The sequence below is a fragment of the Hyperoodon ampullatus genome (genome assembly GCF_949752795.1).
Source record: "Hyperoodon ampullatus genome assembly, chromosome: 11".
NCBI classification, from domain to species: Eukaryota; Metazoa; Chordata; class Mammalia; order Artiodactyla; family Ziphiidae; genus Hyperoodon; species Hyperoodon ampullatus.
In genome coordinates, this window is record NC_136924.1 from 58,130,142 (window position 1) to 58,150,851 (window position 20,710).

Sequence of the window (20,710 nt, forward strand, 5' to 3'; positions counted from 1 at the left end):
TCTCTTTGGCCTTTACTTGGAGAACAAGGGGGGAGAAATAGGAAAAGAGAGAGGAGGGGTTAAAGGAGTTGGAGAGCCACAAGACCCCCTGGGGTGGGTGGCCTGGGCTAGCTCAGAAGTAGAGGAGCACCGGTGGAGCCTCCAGAAGAGTTACAATGCGCCCGCTTCACCTCTCAAGGCCCTCCCCTAGGACTGCCTTTGCTCCCACCCAAAACAACTTTTACCTGTATCAATTCCGAACTCCTTATATGAGCTGAGAGCTGGGGGGTCCAGAGGTGAAGAAGGTGTGGGGCTCCTTTTCTCAAAACACTCAGAATCTGAGACTTCCCTGGTGGCGCAGTGGTTAAGAATCCGCCTGCCAGTGCAAGGGACACGGGTTCGATCCCTGGTCCAGGAAGATCCCACATGCTGTGGAACAGCTAAGCTCGTGCGCCACAACTACTGAGCCTGAGCTCTAGAGCCCACGCGCCTAGGGCCGGTGCTCCGCAACAAGAGAAGCCACCACAATGAGAAGCCCTTACATCACAACGAAGAGTAGCCCCCGCTCGCCGCAACTAGAGAGAAAGCTCGTGCACAGCAACAAAGACCCAACGCAGCCATAAATAAATAAATTAATTAATTTTTTAAAAAACCCAACACTCATAATCTAACTGGAAAAATAAGACACAAGAAAAGATAAGCAAAAATTTAAGATAGCAACACAACAATGTGGATGAATTCAAAGAAAGGCAGACAGCTGGCTGAGCAGGTGGGGATGAAGTGGCAGAATGTGGTTTGTGGTGAGAGGAATGGGGGGGAGAATTTCATCCTTATGAGCTAAAAATTTGGAGTTCAGGGGAAGAAATTACCTCTGAGCACCACACCTTCCCCTCCCCTAATCTCAGTTCAGACTCAGAGATGAGAAACTGCCAAGAGGTTTTGGAGAAGGTGATCCCACCAGATGGCTGAACCAGAGTGTGCTTCCCATGCCAACTGTCCACAGGGTCGTGATTGGCATCTGAGAGCATGGGTCCTTGGGGGGAGGGGTGCATGGAGTACCACCAAAGGTCTTTGAGGAGGAGAGAGTCACAGGAGCAAGACCAACTGGGAGGCTGTGTGCGGGACAGATGGCAGAAACCAGAGGCTGGAGACCAGCGGAGGTTATCATAACAGTTCCCATGAGACCCACACCAGACTTAGGCCATGTCATGATGTGGTCATTGAGCCTCCTCTCTGGTGCTTTCTGTCTGTGGACTGTGCCACCACTTGTCTTTCCTCAGACTCAAAGCTCAAAAGGATCCAGGCAGGTCCCCTCCTTTACCCCTGGTTCTCAAAAGGAAGTCAGCACCTGGGGGTGCTGTGGATTTGGAGGGACGGGCTGGGTGTGAGAGATGCCGAGCGTAAGGGAGCAGGACCACAGAGTGTAACCTGCAAGAGGAGACGGAAGTCCTGTCAAAGTTTATTTATAAAAAGCCTAAGTAACAGCCCAAGCTGTTTAGTCTTTTCACAGCCCTGACAGAAGCTTTCCGCAAACTCTTCTCTCCACAGAGGCCAGACAGAGTCCCAGAGGTTTGTTTGCACCTTGGCCCACACTCCATCCTGAGCACTCACCATGCGCTTCCTACCTCTGCCCTGGGCGCTGAGGTGAAGGGCATCCCAAAGGGAGGAAAAGCAGAGTTCGAGAGTCTCAGTCTTCGAGAAAGAGCCTGGTTAGACCCCAGCACTGACAGCACAGCTCGCCGCTCTGGACAACAATGCTGGAGGCATGAGGACGAGGGAAGAGCAGTGCTGGGGTGGCGGGTGGGACTGGGCTGTGCTGTGGCTGTACTTAGACTGCATGGAGGGACCAAGCTGGGCAGGGGGTAGCACTAAACAGGGGAAATCTGCAAGGGTGGCCGTGGTGATGTGGGAGGGGGAAGGGGGAATTTGGGAAGGCAGCGGTGGATGTGAGAGGCTAACAGAGTATTGGGCTTCTCTGCAATATAACCTACCAAAGAATACAAACTTCTTTAAAAAGCCACACTGGGATCCTGCAGGGAGTATGGCCAGCTCTTCCCCATCTCAACTTTCCACAGACCTTTCCATCTTATTCAGAAGCAGCAAGATGGAGCTGAGGAGAAAAGCCCTAGCTAGAACCATGTGCAGGGCAAAATAAATCGTGATAAGGACGGAGGGACAGGATGGAGCTCGCTACCCTGGGGTCAGAGCTTGGAGGAGGAGGTCCCAGAGCCTCCAGAGAGAGGAGAGCTGCTCCTCCCACTGCCCCAGCACCACCACCACCACCACCCCCCCCCCACCCCGCTGCCTGCCCAACCTGCGTCACAGTCTCAGGGCTACTGGAAGACACTGCTCCCCAAATGCTGGTCCTAGGGTCCCAGGGTAGCCCTAGGGGGCGGGCTGGGAGTAAAGTTCTTTTTATTTTGTATTTACCTAAAAGTTCAGGAAGCCCTTGCTTACATTCTTGCTTGGAGGCCCAGAATTTAAACTTAGTCACTGCCCAGAGCCGTTGTTTTAGGAAAGAATGAGATGGCCGGTGTTGCGTAACCCAGAGCTGGGTGGGTGTGGGTTGCAGAAGGAAACGGTCCTTCTTCCTCCCTCTAGGAAGGAAGGCTCAGCTAGGAGTTCTCAGATGGGCGGGGCACTGCCTGGAGAAGGGCGGCCAGGGGTGGGGAGGTGGGGTAGACAAACCAGCGTGTGAAAGCCCGGGGAGCAGGCAGACTGCAACACTCAGACCAGTCACCATCCAACTCCCCTGGGTAGAGCACAGCCTGAATAATCCAGAAAACCCAAAGGGTGGTACTGGGTGGGTGTGGAGTGGTGGACAGATTCTGGGAAAGGAGAGGAATGGAGGGGTGGGCTGACCTGGATGAAGGACAGGGTGGGTTGGGGATCTGCTCTCTGGCCACTGTCCCTAAGAGCACCCAGAGTATGGGTTCCTCTAATCCTCCCCGCCGCCTCACACACCCCCCACCGCGCCACCATAATTTCAGCTGACCAGTCCCCCGTCCCTACCTCCCAGGTGTTCAGCCAGTTCTGCGGGCACGCTCCGCCCCCTGCAATCCCTCCAGACTCACATGGCCCCGACACAATGCTAGGATTTCTGACAGTTCATTCAAGGTGTGCTTCCGCCTCCCCCACCTCACCCCTTGCTTCCCCCAACCCCTTCTATCATCTTACCCAAGTCTGGCCCCCAGTACCCGCCTTCCCCTCAGTCATATCTCAGGGAGACCTTCTCTTGCTCCTGCCTCAGCTTTGCTCTTCCTCTCCTCGCCCCTGGTTTACTCTCTTCCATCAGCAGTCGGTTCTCCCAAGACCCCACTCTCCGTCGTCTCCGCCTTTTCTCTCATTTCGCCCGCATTCTTCCCATGACCCCCACACCATCCCTTCTGCGTCCACTTAAGTCCGCCATCTTCTCACTCCCCATCGGAGTCCCTCCGTCTCCTTCATCCGCCACACATGTACCCGAACTGGATTTCAGGTTTCCCCTTCACCCCTACTGCCGCTTCCACCCCTCCTGCTTCCACCCCTTCCCACCCTCCAGGGCCTCCAGCCAGCTGTCCAGCTCCCAAAATCCGGGCGAGATTCCCGGGAACAAAGCAAGAAAAATCAGAGTAATTTGGGAAGTAAACAGAAAGCGGGAAGGGAGGAGGTAGAGAAGAGTGGGGAGGACCCAGGTGGAGGGGGGGCCTCTCCAGTCCCACCCAGTTTAGGGAATGCCCCTGCCTTCTCCACCGCCCCCCCCTTCACCTGGCTCTTAAAGGGCCCGGCCCCTGCCGGCGGCTACTTAAGGCAGAGGGGCGGCGACGGGCAGCAGCTGCGCTACGACTGCTCTGGGAGGAGTGGACGGGGCAAAAATCTTGACCATGAGCCCCCACAGGCTGTTGCCGCCACTGCTGCTAACTCTGCTGCTCGCTGCCCGCCCAGGAGGCGCCTTGGCAAGGTGCCCAGGCTGCGGGCAGGGGGTGCAGGCGGGTTGTCCAGGGGGCTGCGTGGAGGAGGAGGATGGGGGGCCGCCGGCGGAGGGCTGTGCGGAAGCTGGGGGCTGTCTCAGGAGGGAGGGGCAGCAGTGCGGGGTCTACACTCCAAACTGCGCCCCAGGACTGCAGTGCCAGCCGCCGGAGAAAGACGAGGCGCCTTTGCGGGCGCTGCTGCTGGGCCGGGGCCGCTGCGGCCGGGCGCGCGCGCCCTCGGGTGAGTCCGCGCCCCGCCCCTGCCCCGCCCACGTGAGGCCCGCAACTCTGCCTGCAGGGTCCGGGAGGGATGCGCACGGGCATCCCTGCTATTAGGGTCCTGAGACTGACGCTTCCTCCTCCCCAACCCTGATGGGGGTTACATTTTAGGGGCTGAAGGGGCCAGTGTGGGGAGACTTCTAGGAGTCTGGGGTACGGCTGGGGGCCCTAGGGATGAAGCAGGGAGATGTCTGAGCCCGCAACCCTTTTTTGCCCCCTCGACCTATTTTCTTTTGAGGGGAAAGGGAGGGATGGAAGGGTTTAGGGACGTGCTGTATGCCACAGAGGCCCAGCTCCTTCAGCCCTAGACCCCCAAGCTGGAGAAAGGACCCAGGCATTGTTACCAGCTTCCACTTGGAGAAAGAGGGAAGAGAACTCCAGACTCCCAAATCCTGCACACACTGAGAAATATCTCCTCTTAATATCAGGGTGTCCAAAGCACCCGAACATGGGGTGGAGAATAGAAGATGACTCAAATCTAGAGCAGTTTCAGACTAGACTAGGGTCAGATGGCTGGCGCTGGCCCTCCCCCCTCCCCCCCCCCCACCCGGAACGGCGGGAGGGAGGGGATAGAGGTGGGAAAAGAAGGAGTCTGCCAAATCAGGGTTATGACTTAAAGCTTCTCAGAACCCTCCACCCACCCCACCCCACCCCACCCTAACCCAGAGAGGAGAATAGAAGGCTGAGTCATTGGGTGGGTGGGACAGAAGTGAGTCAGAACCTGAAAGATGGGGGGCAGCAGGGAGATGGGAAGAGGAGGAAATACAAACGGCCCCCACCCCAGGGGCATCTGAGCTCCCAGTTTTTTCCACAGGGAAGGATGGGAAATCAACTTGGAGTTTCTTTCAGTCCTAAATGCCTGGGTCCAGGCTGCTAGGGGTCTTCCTGGAAAGAGGTGGTCTGGTTGGGTCAGAGGAGGCAGCTGGGAGCATGGTCGTGGTAGGATGCTGAATAGAGGGAATGAGGGGCAAGGTCTGAAGAGTGTGGAGGAAGAGGGATCAGACTCAGGATTGCAGAGGAAACGGTTCTTGGCTTTTGAGTAGTAGGCAGATGGGAGCAACTTCAGGGCTCATAATATCTCATTTTACAGCTGGGGCAAATTCCAAACAGTGCCCGCTCCCCTCCCTGTCTTTTTTTTTTTTTTTTTTTTTTTTGTTTTTTTTTTTTTTTTTTTTGCTATACGCGGGCCTCTCACTGTTGTGGCCTCTCCCGCTGCGGAGCACAGGCTCCGGACACGCAGGCCCAGCGGCCATGGCTCACGGGCCCAGCTGCTCCGCAGCATGTGGGATCTTCCCAGACCGGGGCACGAACCCGTGTTCCCTGCATTGGCAGGCGGACTCTCAACCACTGCGCCACCAGGGAAGCCCTCCCCTCCCTGTCTTTTCTTTGCCCTGACACCCTGACTTTCCCTTCCCATCCTGAGCTTTCCCCAAACCCCCCAGTACAACGTGTGAAACTTTCTCCAGAGCCAGGAGCAGCCTGCAGGTTGGAAGCCACTCATTCCTGCACCTTTGCAGCCTGCCCGCCTTCCACCTCCTGGTTAAGGGCTGAATCACACATGCTCCTGGGACCACTGGGGTTGAGCTGGGCTGAGTCTCAGGGGACCAGAAGGGAGAGGCCCCCACTGCAGTGCCCCCAAAGTAACCATGTCTCAGCCCTGGGAGGGGTGGGCTGAGTCACAGCAGGGTCACAGCGGGGACACACATTCCACTTGGGTCCCTGCTGACCCCCTCTCACCGCCATTGCTCTTCTGCCCCATCTCCCTGGCTTGGTGCACCCCCTGCTGGCCTCTGGTGGAACAGCCCGGTCTTTTCACCCAAAGCCCCAGGCTCCTCAATCAATGACCGTATTGATTTTTGCTTTCCAAAGTGCGTCTCCTTTATAAGCCTTAAAACTAGTCTGCGGGGGACTTCCCTGGTGGTCCAGTGGGTAAGACTCCGTGCTCCCAACGCGGGGGGCCTGGCTTCGATCCCTGGTCTGGGAACTAGATCCCGCATGCATGCCACAACTAAGAGTTCGCACGCTGCAACTGAGAGTCCGCATGCCACAACTAAGAAGCCCACGTGATGCAACTAAAGATCCCGCATGACGCAACTAAGACCTGATGCAGCCAAAATAAATAAATAAAATTTTTTTTTTTTTAATAAATAAATATTTTAAAAAAATACTAGTCTGGGGATATTATCATGAAAGGTAATATTACCATTTGTCAGAGAAAGAAACTGAGGCCAGGAGAAGGTAACAGTGGAGCCAATCTGTAAAACCCCCTCACTACTCTGAAAGCCCCACTGGTTTCCACTCGGCTCTGGCCTTTGACATCTGGTTGATTTCCGGCCTCTTCTTCCCCATTCCTCTTGTGGCTGTAGGGGAGAATCCTAAGGAGAGTAAGCCCCAAGCAGGGACAACTCGCCAGCAGGACATGAACCGCAGAGACCAACAGAGGAATTCGGGGACCTCTACCACTCCCGGCCGGCCCAATCCTGGGGGCGTCCAAGACACTGAGATGGTACGTTTGGGGCTGGCAGGGAACAGGAGGGGTGGAGAGTCCTGGAGATTCCCATCTGAGACTGCTCCCTTGGGCTTGGCCGAGTCTCCCATCCCAGTCCTGGGAGCCTGGCTGGTGGGGCCAGCAGGCTCTGCAACAGAGCTATCCCTTCCTCCAGGGCCCCTGCCGCAGACATCTGGACTCAGTGCTGCAGCAACTCCAGACCGAGATCTACCGTGGGGCTCACACCCTCTACGTGCCTAATTGTGACCATCGGGGCTTCTACCGGAAGCGGCAGGTGAGGCCATTCCTCTCCTCCCTTGGTCTATCAGTACAAGGGTCCTACCAGCAGTTGGGTAGGGGGGCTTACAAAGTTGCATAAATAAGACACTTGCCCTGCCCTTAGGCCTCTCCCTACTTTAGGGCCCACACAAACATAGAGAATAACCAACCACAGCTATGGGAGAGGAGTTAGACTATCTAAGCAATAGAGGTTCACAAACGTGAGGGGCATCAGAATCACCCTGGTGTGAACACAGGTGGCTGAGCCCCGCCCACAGAGCCTGAAAATTTGCATTTCTAATGCGGCCTCTAGTGATGCTGATGCTGTTGGTTTGGAAACCACACTTTGAGAACCACTGTTCTGGCCTAGAAGAACAGGCACAATTTGGTGGGTGGAGAAGAGAAGCCATGCAAGGGAACCCAGCGGGCCCCGCTGTCCTGAGAACGCTCAGACGTTTCCACAGACTCAGACTCAGGAGTTGACAGCCCGTCCCCCAACCCACGGGGCCCCTCCCATCTCTCCTGGGCCACACCTCTGATCCTTGTGCTTCTCTCCCCAGTGCCGCTCCTCCCAGGGGCAGCGCCGAGGTCCCTGCTGGTGTGTGGATCGCATGGGCCAGCCCCTGCCCGGATCCCCAGACGGCGATGGAAGCGCCCCCTGCCCCACCGGGAGCAGTGGCTAAGGCTGGGTGGGAGGCTGCATGGCCACTGGCAGGAGCGTGGGGCTGTCATCTTGGGTTATTTGTTGAGTGCTGAGTAACTCAGGGGCCCAGAGCCCCACACTCCACCTGCAGGCCCTGCCCCATTGTCAACCTCACACATGGAAAGATTGTTGGTATTGGCTTGGGGTGTTAATAAAGCTGTGTTGGCGGTCTCTGGCCTACGTCTCTGTGTTCACCTCTCACACTGTGGAGTCCCTGGCCCTTCTCTCTACCCCTGTCCAGCCTCTTATAGCAGCTCTCATTCCAAGTGTGTCCTTCCCGCCACACTTGGAATGACAGAGACAGCCACTGGTAGAGGTTTCATGGCCTCAAGCCTCACCCAACTGCCCACCAGGGAGTGGAAGGCAGCAGGTGGGGGCAGGGAGACACTGAGGCCGTGGCCTTGGTCTGAGGTTATGACCTTGTTTCTAACACTGATCTTTGGACACAAAGGGAGAGGAACGATTAATAGTTAATCCCCACCAGGAACCCAACAAAGAGGAACTCTCAAGGCACTTACCCTTCTGTTACTTCTTCAGGAAATTATTATTTATTGCACTCTGGCCATGGGCTACGCCCTGGACCATGTGCTTTTACCTGGACTACCTCATTTTATGCTTACAATAACCTTATGAAGTAGGGACTTTTACCCCTGTTTTTCAGAGGAGGAAACTGTAGCTTAAACTATTAGGGTCATTTGCCTGAAATTCCACAGCCAGTAAATGATTGAGGGAGGATTTAAATCTGGTTCTTCCATATGTGACAATGCCTGGCATTCCTCAGGTGCTGCTTAAGTGTTTGTTTTGCCTCCTTTCTGCCTACCTGCTAACCCAAGCAGGTGTAGGGAAGAGGTGGTGTTCAGGGCCCCCAGCACCTAGCCTTCCCTGGAGGGGCCACAGTACCTCAGTCATCACAGGTACCAACCTCACAGAATACTAATCACATGCACAGAAAGCTTTGTTGACAAGGTTCTTTCACATACCTTATCATGGTCTATGGGAGCTGAGTGCCCTGATACCTGAAGATGTTTCTGACTCCTTCCTGACCTTCAGCCTACTGAGAAAGAGATTGGGAAGAAGCCATACCAGGTGATAAGCCTCAGAGGGGCAAAGTCCCCCTCCCCGTGACATGTATGTGTGCAGAGCTCCCACTCCTGTGGGAGGGAGGTGGGCATCTGGGTGGTGGTTGGGCTATTTGTTCAGGGGTTGTGTCCATCCCTGTGACAGCCAGTAGAGCAGAGCCTCTAGCTGAGATGGTACTGCCTTCCGGAAGGGGATCATGGATCGGATAACCTATAACCCCTCCTCCTGAAAGGACTTTAGTCTTTGGACCTGTCAGAGGAGCTGAGTAAGATAAGAGCTCTGCCAGGCAAGCCTGAAGGAAGGAAGGGAACACTTACCAGCTGCCGCAGCCCAGTCAACACACACATCATGGAGCCAAGGGCGGCCCAACTGCGGAGGAGAGAAGGGCTAGGAGGAGAGCAGGAGGACCGGCCCTCCAGAGAAGGGGAGCCCCACTTTGGGAATGCAGAATGCCCAGGTGGGGATGGAGGTGGGGTGCACTGTCGAGAGGGGGTTCCTGCTGTCTACCTTCAATTCTTCCTGCTGTCCTGGGAGGCCAGTGAAGGCAGATCCCAGCCTCTGCCCCCTAACTACCCAGCTGGGGAAGGGAGGAGAAAAGAGCTATTCAGTACCTTGCCTTATCTTTCTGACTCTTTTACCCCAGACGGTGATTAGAGTAGCTTCCTGTTCCCTGGGTACCCTGTTTCCAGGAATGTCATCGGGCTCCCCACTTGGCAGTGACCTCCTCACCCCTGCAAAAATAACTTCCCCTTCTGATTGCTCCCCCCCACACCATGATACTAGATATTGACTGGTTGGGGGTGGGGAGGCTGCTGAGCACACAGAAAGCACTTCCTGGTGAGAGGATGCCTCTGGGTCTGCACTAGGCAGCAGAACCCTAACTCCTCCCCTTTGACCCCTTATCCTAGGAAACAATGAGACACATAGAGGCCCAGATTTGCTACAATGGACCCGACATATGCAGGTGAGGGAGGTCAGAGGTCAAAATGGACAGGTCCTGGAGTAGAGGGAGGGAGGGGTGAGGACTGGTTTGATGATAAAGACAATTTGTTCTCGGGTTCAAACCCCTCAGGTCAGAGCTACGAGTTAAGATGGAGGGGTTTGAAACATAGGTCATCAGGACAGGGGCCAAAAGTCAGCCAGTGAACAGTCTTCTGTTAGTAGGACTAGAGGTCAGGAGAGGGAAGGCTGGGGTCAGGGAGAAGAGAGTAGGATCAGAGATGACAAGGTGGTTGAGGTTCAGACCCAGAGTCTGAAAGCATCTTTCCTGGATCCTCACTGCTGCCCTGGGAAACCAGAGGGAGTTAAACTGGGGGTGGAAAGCTCTGGGCAGCAGCCATGCTTGTTCATCTTTCCATCCCTAGCACTTAGCAATGTGCCTGGCATGGAGGGAGGCTCAGTCAATGTTTGGTGAGTGGGAGGATGGCTGACTGGATGGAGGGACTGCGGGCCCTGCCCTGCTTTGTCCTGTAGGCTGTGAAGACGCAGTTGCTGGAGCAAGCACAAGGTCAGCTGACGGAGCTGCTGGATCAGGCCATGTGTGAGGCTATTCAAGCCTACCCGCCACAAGACAGACCAGTGTCCTCCATCCCTCCAGATTCCTTGAGCAAGTAAGAGTCTGAGCAGCCAGGGGGCTGGGGAGGGGCTGCGCAGCCCCCTCCATCGTAAGGATTATGAGCCAGAGATGCTATCCCATGTGCCCTTTGCCAGCGCTGATGTAACTCCAACTTCAGTCTTCCCTCTTCTCCCCTTATCACCTCTGCCTTCCTGACCTCCACTGCTGGGCTTTGGTCTGCCCTGGCCTTCCCTGACCTTCCACCTGGTCCTGCCCGCTGGCCCTAACCCTGACCTTCCCCTACTACTGCCCTCGGCTCCCAAATATTGACGTCCCGCCAGGCCCTACCCTCTGCCTACTGCCTTCTTCCTTTGGGTCCTGGCCCAGAACAACTGTCTCAATTCAGGACCCGGGAGCCATCCCTGGGGAAACGGAAAGTTTTCATCAACCGCAAGTCCCTGCTTGAGTAAGTCAGGGGTGAGGACGGGATGAGAAGAAAAGAAAGAGCTTTGTCTGGGGGTCCAGGGCACCTCATTTGTCATCCTCAGGCTCTAGGTGGTTTGGGGGAGGACTTGGAGATGTTTTCTAAGGTTCTGTTTCTCTATTTGCCTTGGGTGTGATTGTGGAAGAAAGGCCACCAGGATGAGAATTGTCTGGGCTGGAAAGAGCTTCGGACAGAAGTTCTAGCCGTATTGCAGCCCATAGCTGCAAGTGCCCAATCACTAGGTCCCATCCCCACTTGTGTACAGTGCCTGAGCTAGTCTGCATGACCTTGAGGACTCTCCCACTGACATTCAGGCCCCTGTCCTTCCAGCGAGCTGATGGAGGTGCAGCATTTCCGCACCATCTACCACATGTTTGTCGCCGGCCTGTGTGTCTTCATCATCAGCACCCTGGCCATCGACTTCATTGATGAGGGCAGGTAGGCACCCCTCCCGCTCGGGATAGGCCCACAGTTAAGATCAGACCACCTGGGTTCCCAGTGTTCCACTTGCCACCGGCCTGAGAGAGCACAGGCCCGTTTGATTATTAGACACACATCAACATGGCTTTCCAACCACCTTCCAACCCAAAAAGTCCTCTTAGCACAGCCTTGGATAGCCTTTGTTCTGTTTTCCCAGAGTTAGCCCTCTGGGAACACTACTCCCCGCCTCAAATCCTTCTCAATTGGACCCTTGTCCTGAAGCAGACATACATGTATTTGCACACACAAGCATGGTTCCCACCCCACCCCTCTCACACAGTCCTTTCCAAGGCAGTGGTGTTTGGTTCAAGTAAACTCCAGTGAGCCCCTCCTAAGTACCAGCCCTGGGGGGCAGAGAGATGAGGGGCCGACCCCAGCCCTCCCTGTGAGGCACTCCCAATCTTGTGGGGAAGACAAGATCTTGTGCACACAAGTGCCTTGGTGGGTCGCTTCCCCCCAAAAGCACCTCCCCACTCTGGGGATGAGCCTCAGGGAACTGTAGACCCCTGGGGGTCTGGACTTGCATGACCCCACCTCACCCTACATACGGCTTAGGAAGCAGTAAAAGGAAGAGGACCAAGGACCTGCAAGTTCAGCAACAGCACTTCCTTCTGGCAAACTTGTTGTTCATCCTTATAATTAAGGATCAAATCTCAGGAAAAGTTTCAAATATATGTAAAATGGCTCCTTTTCCATCACTCCCCTCCGTCCCAGACCGCTCCCCAGGGGTAACATTTTTAATGGTGTTGAGAGCTTCCCTCCAGAGCATTTCGATGCATCCACTTCCAGATGTATATAAGAACGAAGGGAATGTATTTTATGGGGGTTTACATTAATAAGATACTTACTGTACCTATTGTTTCCTTTTCACTCCCTAATGACCCATATTAGAGATCTTTCCATGTTGGTCCATTGATTTTAATGACCACAGAGTCTGGAAGTGCCAGCTTTTGTTCATTTAGTCCTTTACTAATGGACGTTTGGGTCGCTTCTAATTTTCTAATTTTTCACCATTACAAACCATACACACTTTTTTGGCTGCACAGCGAGGCTTGCAGATCTTAGTTCCCTGACCCTAGGGATTGAACCCGGGCCACGGCAGTGAAAGCACTGAGTCCTAACCACTGGACCGCCAGGGAATTCCCCAAACCGTATGCTCTTTTTATTTTTTGCTTTTTAAATATTTATTTATTTATTTGGCTGTGCCGGGTCTTTGTTGTGGCATGCAGGATTTTTAGTTGTCGCATGTGGGATCTAGTTCCCTGACCAGGGATCAAACCTGGGCCCCCTGTATTAGGAGCTTGGAGTCTTAGCCACTGGACCACCAGGGAAGTCCCCAAACCGCATACTCTTTTTTAACAATTAATTAATTTATTTAGCTAATAATAAATTAGCTAAACTTATTTAGATAATAATAAATTATTAATAAATTTATAATAAATTATTTCTTATTATAAATTATTGATTAATTGATTTTATTTATTATTTTATTTTTAATTAATTTATTTATTTGGCTGTATTTGATCTTAGTTGCGGCACACGTGCTCTCTAGTTGCCCTGCAGCACGTGGGATCTTAGTTCCCTGACCAGGGATCAAACCCACATCCCCTGCATTGGTAGGTGGATTTGTAACCACTGGACCACCAGGGAAGTCCCAAACCGTATAGTCTTTTTTTTTTAAATAAATTTATTTATTTTATTTACTTATTTTTGGCTGCGTTGGGTCTTCGTTGCTCTGCGCGGGCTTTCTCTAGTTGAGGCAAGCGGAGACTACTCTTCGTTGCGATGCGTGTGCTTCTCATTGCGGTAGCTTCTCTTGTTGTGGCTCGCGGGCTCTAGAGCACAGGCTCAGTCGTTGTGGCGCACGGGCTTAGTTGCTCCGCGGCATGTGGGATCTTCCTGGACCAGGGATCGAACCCATGTCCCCTGCACTGGCAGGCAGATTCTTAAGCACTGTGCCACCAGGGAAGTCCCCAAACTGTATACTCTTAACCTAAGCAAACAAAACACTCAACAACCTGCTTTCTATTAATTCAAGTCTCCAGCTCCAGATACTCCAAAAGTACAAAACTAACAAAAATCAAAGTTAAACTCTAGGCACCTCATACCCTAACACTGGTGGCATGGGATGTACTGAACCCTTCTGCAATGCCACAGAGGGCTCTAAAGGTTATTTGGAAGCAAAGCCATCCCATGATTGAGTCTCCTCGGGCAATGCCCTGTGCTAGAAGTCCTGGGCAACAGAGGTGCCATCTTGAACACTTTCAGAGATGGGGAGCTCACAACCTTGGCAAGATGCCTCAGTTTGTCTTCCAAGAGCTCTGACTGCAGAGGAAGGGGACAAGGATGGGCCTCACACCTGTCTACTTTGTCTCTCCTTCCCCACTCCCAGGCTGATGCTGGAGTTTGACCTACTGATCTTCAGCTTCGGACAGCTGCCCTTGGCGCTGGTAACGTGGGTCCCCATGTTCCTGTCCACTCTGCTGGTGCCCTACCAGGCTCTGCGGCTGTGGGCAAGGCCCCAGTCCAGAGCGGCCTGGACGCTGCGGGTGGGCCTGGGCTGCATGCTGCTGGCCGGTCACACAGCAGTGCTCAGCATCCTTCCGGTCCATGTAGCAGTGGAGTATCAGCTCCCGCCAGCCTCCCGCTGTGTCCTAGTCTTTGAGCAGGTAGGTGATGGGCGGGACCAATGGTGGGCGGGGCCCCTGGGAAGGAGGGCATTGGATACTGTATTGGTGGGGGCGGAGCTAGTTACCAGGGGCGGAGTCCTTTGCGAGGGATTTGAGCCAACCAGCAGGCCCCAAGGAAATGTAAACGAACGAACGGACACTGCTACGCAAATATAATCGATTGGGCTGGCCAGCTGGAGACTCTGCCCTTTCCGGTACCCCTTTACCGTCGATTCATCCCAGCAGCCGTCTGTGTTAGGCTGTAAGACAGTCCAACAAAAAGATAAAGTATGGGCTTTGACCATACAAAGTTTACAATCTGCCTGCCCCTCTCCCGTAAAAGAGACACAGAGAGGTTAAGTGATCTGCTCAAAGTCCCACAGCACCTTAACCTCTTTTCCATTCCATCTCAGGTCAGGCTCCTGATGAAAAGCTACTCCTTCCTGAGAGAGATTGTGCCTGGGACACTTCGGGCCAGAGGAGGTGAGGCCTTCAGCAGGAGCTGCTGTGAACTCAGTCCTCTTGGCTGGTTGCATGAAGCCAGTAGCTGCAGGCTCCTCATAAAAGCTCCAACCTCCTAAGGCCATCTTGCCCACGGGTCACAGCTCTGGCCCCCAGGTGGGCTCTGTGAGCCTTAGTCTTTAGGCATTCTCTTAGGTCCCACCTCTGAGACCCCTCCCCTGCTGCCCAGGACTTCTGGCTCATTCTTTTTTTTTTTTTTTTTTTTTTTTTTTTTTTTTTTTGCAGTATGTGGGCCTCTCACTGTTGCGGCCTTTCCCATTGCGGAGCACAGGCTCCGGACGCGCAGGCTCAACGGCCATGGCTCACGGGCCCAGCCGCTCCACAGCATGTGGGATCTTCCCGGACTGGGGCACGAACCCGTGTCCCCTGCATTGGCAGGCGGACTCTCAACCACTGCGCCACCAGGGAAGCCCCTGGCTCATTCTTATTAAGACCTAGGGTATGAGAGCCTGCCATTAGGTAGTCAAAACAGAATGAGAGGGCTTCCCTGGTGGCGCGGTGGTTGAAAGTCCGCCTGCCGATGCAGGGGACACGGGTTCGTGCCCCAGTCCGGGAAGATCCCACATGCCGCGGAGCGGCTGGGCCCGTGAGCCATGGCCGCTGAGCCTGCGCGTCCGGAGCCTGTGCTCCACAACGGGAGAGGCCACAACAGTGAGAGGCCCGCGTACCGCAAAACAAACAAACAAACAAACAAACAAAAAACACAGAAGGAGAGAGAAGTGGGTGGTGCAACTTGTGGGTGCCAAATGAAGCTCTGGCCACAGCAGGTCCTGTGCCAGAAAATGGGGGTGACTGGAATGGAAGCAAAAGGAGGGTGTTAAAGAGCAGGTTCAGCTCCTGCCCAGTTTCACCTCCCCCACTCCACCTCCAGATCCCATATCCAGTTCCTCACCCATCCCCCCACCTCTGTCCTATCCAGCTCTATTCACCAGTCCCACTGCCCTTCCCCAGCCTCCCACCCAGCTGTGTCCTCTCTCCCTTCCCTCTTCACTGATGGACCCCTCTTACTCCTCCCCAGGTGAGGGGATCCGGGCCCCCAGTTTCTCCAGCTACCTCTATTTCCTCTTCTGCCCCACACTCATCTACAGGGAGACTTACCCCAGGTAAGACCCTGCACCCCCTCCCCCAAATGCCCAGGCCCGTCAGGGATCTAGCCCTTCTAGTCTCCTCTCCCTGAGGTCTTTAGCCTCATCCCAGACACTGGCCACTTTCTCAGGCAGCACCCCATAATAAAAATGGGAAGTAAGGAGCAGGTATATTACCCCTTCTCCTTGCCCCAGCTCATGGTGACACAAGGGTGACTAACTGTCCTGGTTCGCCCAGGACTGCCCCAGTTTTAGCACTGAAATTCTTACATCCTGGGAAACCTCTCAGTCTGGAGCAAACTCCAGATGGTTGGTCACCTTAGTAGACACTCAAGCTAAAAATCCACTTGTCGTCTCTGTTATAGAAGGTCCAAAGCGTTCTAGACCCCCACCTCCCCAGATAATCCTCCCAGGCCTGAGCAATTGAGGGAGCTGTGGAGAGAGGGCCCCAGGTGCTGGGCCCCGGCCCAGGCAGGAACAAGATAAAAGGATGAGAAACATATTATCCCCATTGCTGCTGCAGGACACCCAACGTCAGGTGGAATTATGTGGCCAAGAACTTTGCCCAGGTCAGAAGATGGGGTCAAAGGGTGGACTACCCATGACTCATGGTGGCTGAGGGGACATTTCTGGGAGTGAAGTAAGGGAGGCCTGGGGAAGAGGTCAGAGGGTGGCGCTAAGGAAAGAGGAGGCAGTTGCTGGGCCAGAGTCTGATTCCAGAAGGAGGGGCAGCGACCAGTGATTCCTTTCAAAGTTATGCGTCCTCCACCCCGTCCCCAGGCCCTGGGCTGCGTGCTCTATGCCTGTTTCATCCTGGGCCGCCTCTGTGTTCCTGTCTTTGCCAACATGAGCAGGGAACCCTTCAGCACCCGTGCCCTGGTGCTCTCCATCATGCACGCCACCTTGCCAGGTATGCCCACCAGAGGCAGGGCTGCAGGAGGCTGCACCCTGGGGAAGGCTTAGCAGGGAACCCCTCCCTCCGCTCACTCTTAGTTTCCCTCTGACTCTCCCTTATCTGCCCCCTCCTATGGTTGCTCATCGTCAGGGTCTCACTTCAGATTGCCACCTACTCCCTACCTTTCAACCACTCTATGAAATCCCAGCAGGCAGAGGTTTTGACATTCATCTCTGTATCCCCAACATCTGGCATGGGCTTCATGAGCAAATGGAATGAATGAATGAGTGCATGAATTAGTGAATGATTAACAAATGATTGGTAGGAGTTGGGGCCCTTGTTGCTGGGTGAGGGCTTCCTGGGGGAACCCCTGGAGCTTCATGGGGGATCAGCGGGGCCAGGCTGACGTGCAGCCCCTTGTCTCCACTTACCAGGCATTTTCATGCTGTTGCTGATCTTCTTTGCCTTCCTTCACTGCTGGCTCAACGCCTTCGCAGAGATGCTACGATTTGGAGACAGAATGTTCTATCGGGTGGGGCCTGGACCTGGGCTACTTGGGAGCTGGATGCAGGGAGGGCTAGGGAAGGATGTGGGGAGGATGGTGGCTATGTTGGCTGTCACCTGGTTACCGAACCAGGTTCATTTGACCAATTCGCAGTAAGCCAAACACTGAGACGCCAAGATTTACAGCGGAGAGAGGGTTTATTCACAAGGCAGCCGAGTGAGGAGAAGGGAGAACAATCTCAGATTCACCTCCCCAAAGGCCAGGGGCTTGAGATATTTATGGGATAAAGAAGCAAGATGATCTTAGGTATGGGGAAAAGTGATTGGAGGTAGAGAAAAGGTGAGGTAATCGGTGTTCCGCACAGGTGTATCTGAGTTACATGCTTCTTCATGGGATGCATGTTAAAAAATGGAGGCACTTAGCATGATCTGAGGGTGGAGTTTTTGGCCCTCTGATGTCAAAAGGTCATTCATCCGACACCTGTGCAAGCCCAGTTTTAGGGTCAGTGGTCCCAACCAGTCTTAGCCTGCTTGAACTAGACAAGAGCCAACTCCAAGTTCCTGGAAAACTTATGCCCCCTGTTACTATAGTGACCCATACATCAGAGGTGTTATCTATACGGGGCAGTTAAGGAGTCAAAAAAAAAAATGTAAGGCTTAGTCAGTGAAGACAGGTTACAAGCAGAAGGGTTTTTTAACAAGCTGTTCCCTTACCTGCTGTTCTGTAAGATGAGCTCAAGAATTTCCATTAGTCACCAGTTTCTGTTAACCCTGTGGGGCACGATTTCAGCATCAGCTGTGCTGTCAATCTTCCACAGTGAGAAATGTGCTCCTCTGGGTATGGTTGTATTGTCACCCCTCTACCCCCTGACCAGCCAGGGCTAACTGCTCTTATGGGGATGCTAATTTGGAATCTTCTTCTCCTGAAAGGGAGAGTAGGAGGGAGGGCAAGGACCCCAGATGCTGAAGAGGGCGTTGGGAGGTTGCTTGCTGTCTCTCTCCTGCTGGGAGCCAGCCCTTGTGGAGAACACTGGGACAGGGGTCAGGAAGCAGAGGAGAGAAGCTGGGGCCTGGGCAGAGACAGGGCCCTGATGCTCACCTCCTCTCCCCACCGAACCCCCCCCAACCCAGGACTGGTGGAACTCGACATCCTTCTCCAACTACTACCGCACTTGGAACGTGGTGGTCCATGACTGGCTGTACAGCTACGTATATCAGGATGGGCTGTGGGTATGGGCTCTGCACACCCCGTCAGCTCCCAAAATTAATGGAACCTCTCTGGGATATCCTCTCCTTCCCTTTCTCTGCACCGTTCGTCTTTTCCAGACCTAAGGGCCCCTTTGACTTTCACCTGCCCCCATTCTACCCAACCCAATGGGCAGAAAGTCCTTCTTATGATCTAACTCCTTTCCTTCCTTGTCCTCAACTACACCTCCTCCACAGGGCATTTCTCCCCTCCATAGCCTCTAAGGAACATGCATATAGCAATTTTCAGTTACCAAGAATTTTCACATACTACATAATCTGCCCTGTAACCCTGAGAAGTATTATTATATCCCCTTTTGAAAGTTGCATCTAAGGCCCAATGGACTAATAAAATGCTCTTAAATAGGACATGTCAGCCCTTCTGATGGCAAATCCCATACTCTCCACTGTACTACACAACCTCTGGCTTCCTTAAGGAGGGGGCTCTTTGTGGAGGGGGCTTAGGTAGACTCACTCCACCCTCCTACCCCCGGCTCCTGCCAGCTCCTTGGTGGCCGGGCCCGAGGGGCAGCCATGCTGGGCGTGTTCCTGGTCTCTGCAGTGGTCCACGAGTACATCATCTGCTTCGTCCTGGGATTCTTCTACCCTGTCATGCTGTTGCTCTTCCTTGTCATTGGAGGTGAGCTTGGCCTCTTTATGCCCCTGGAGAGGGAGACAGCCAGAGGGAAGAGACCTGGAGTCCCCCTCCTGGAGATTCCAGACTGATGGGAGAGGCCACTTATCCAAGACAGAAGGGGAAAATGTGTGTGCCTTCTGGGGAAAGGCGTGAGAGTTGTGTGTGAGAGTTGGTGGTGGTGGTGGTGGGGGGTGATGGACGGACTTGGGAGCAGGGAGGGAGGCAGCAAAGGGGTATCCTGGGGGATGTGGGAAAAGACCTCTGGCTGGAGAGGAACATCTGAGCAGGGCACACATACAGGGAGACAAGGGAGAAAACTGGTGTGAGGTTGGGAGGTTTAGTAAGAGATCCAGGATACTGAAGTGTAGACTGAGGAATCCTGGTTTTACATGAGCCACTTGAGACCTCCATGAGCTTCTGGAGCTGGGTTCAAGATCTTCCTCAATGGTGCCTTCCTGTTCCAACTCTTCCCCGTGCCCTGAGATAGGAAGGCAGCCAGGAAGATTAGATACAGGTATCTGGAGCTGAGGTGACAACATTTCCTCCTGCATCAGGGCCACTGAACTTCATGATGCATGACCGGCACACGGGACCAGCGTGGAACGTGCTCATGTGGACCATGCTCTTTCTGGGCCAGGGCATCCACGTCAGCCTGTACTGCCAGGAGTGGTATGCACGGCGCCACTGCCCCCTGCCCCAGGTAAGGGACCATGACCCTCGCTCAGCTTCCCACCCAGGAGGACCTGCCTCCACTTCCCAAGAGCCAGCCCCCTATTGTTGCCCAATTCCACAGCCACAGTCAGGGGCCAGGGCCCGGTTTGGGGGTGAAGGATGGGCTCCCGTGTTTTAGATGCACAGGGTAGGCACTGGGAGGGACTTTATTCACAACTCACCTTTCTCTGGCACAGACAACCTTCTGGGGGCTGGTGACACCTCGATCTTGGTCCTGCCATACCTAGAGGTCAGGGCACACTCACTGCCCAGATGACACCACCAAGTTCTCTGCCTGCAAAGCCTGGGACCCGGGCTCCTCTCTGAATTCCCAGACCTAGCTCTGAGTCAAGGGGGCCTGCCATGCCTGACCCCACCAGAGAACTCCAAGGACTGAGATCTGTGGACCTGTGGACAGGTGAGCACAGACTCAGAATGGTGGTGGCTCTTGAGCCCCCAGCCCCGTGGGTTGGGCAAAGGGCCCCCTCTCACTCCATGGCTGTTCAGACTGGGGGAGACACGAAGGGCCTTACAGATTTGGTGAAGGTGGGGTGACTTAAAGCAACTTGGGCCATCAAGGTCTGAGAGGTGTTTGTTTCTCTCTTTGTGCTCTTTACAATACAATAATAAACTCTTTGTATCGCTTTTTATTCATCCGTTTATTCATTCATTCATCATTTGTTGAAGACCCACTTAAAAAAAATTCTTAATTGAAGTATAGTTGATTTACAGTGTTGTGTTAATTTCTGCTGTACAGCAAAGTGATTTCATTATACATAAATATGCGTTCTTCTTTATATTCTTTTCCATTATGGTTTATCTCAGGACACTGAATATAGTTCCCTGTGTTATACAGTAGCACCTTGCTGTTTATCCATTCTATATGTAATAGTTTGCATCTTCTAACCCCAAACTCCCAGCCCATCCCTCCCCCACCCCCCCTCCCCCTTGGCAACCACAAGTCTGTTCTCTATGTGAAGACCCACTTTTGACAGGCATGACTGAAGACAGGCAAAGTCTGCAGAGGCAAGACTTTGTGATGGGAGGGGCTGAGGGTCTTGGGTGACATCCCCCCTTACCTATTCTATGCCACCCCATCTCCCCAAAACTCAGCCTTACCCCCTCTTCCACCTCTACTCCTTCAGATCACATTTCCCCAACCCTT

General features: G+C 53.9%; 2 protein-coding genes across 2 annotated transcripts; both read left to right on the forward strand.

Moving 5' to 3' along the window:
* Window positions 1–3,842: 3,842 nt before the first annotated feature.
* On the forward strand, window positions 3,843–7,849 carry IGFBP6 (insulin like growth factor binding protein 6; the record flags this gene model as incomplete). The annotated part of the gene is made up of 4 exons (XM_079715514.1): window positions 3,843–4,170; window positions 6,575–6,714; window positions 6,872–6,991; window positions 7,536–7,849. 4 exons carry the CDS (start codon window positions 3,843–3,845, stop codon window positions 7,656–7,658), a joined length of 711 nt encoding a protein of 236 aa, XP_079571640.1. The 3' UTR covers window positions 7,659–7,849.
* Window positions 7,850–9,106: 1,257 nt separating this feature from the next.
* SOAT2 (sterol O-acyltransferase 2) lies at window positions 9,107–19,793 on the forward strand (the record flags this gene model as incomplete). Its single annotated transcript, XM_079715681.1, has 15 exons — window positions 9,107–9,215; window positions 9,667–9,722; window positions 10,232–10,368; window positions 10,720–10,779; window positions 11,128–11,235; window positions 13,670–13,946; window positions 14,360–14,429; window positions 15,487–15,571; window positions 16,077–16,122; window positions 16,334–16,463; window positions 16,883–16,980; window positions 18,084–18,182; window positions 18,702–18,837; window positions 19,389–19,534; window positions 19,743–19,793. 15 exons carry the CDS (start codon window positions 9,107–9,109, stop codon window positions 19,791–19,793), a joined length of 1,608 nt encoding a protein of 535 aa, XP_079571807.1.
* Window positions 19,794–20,710: the final 917 nt, after the last annotated feature.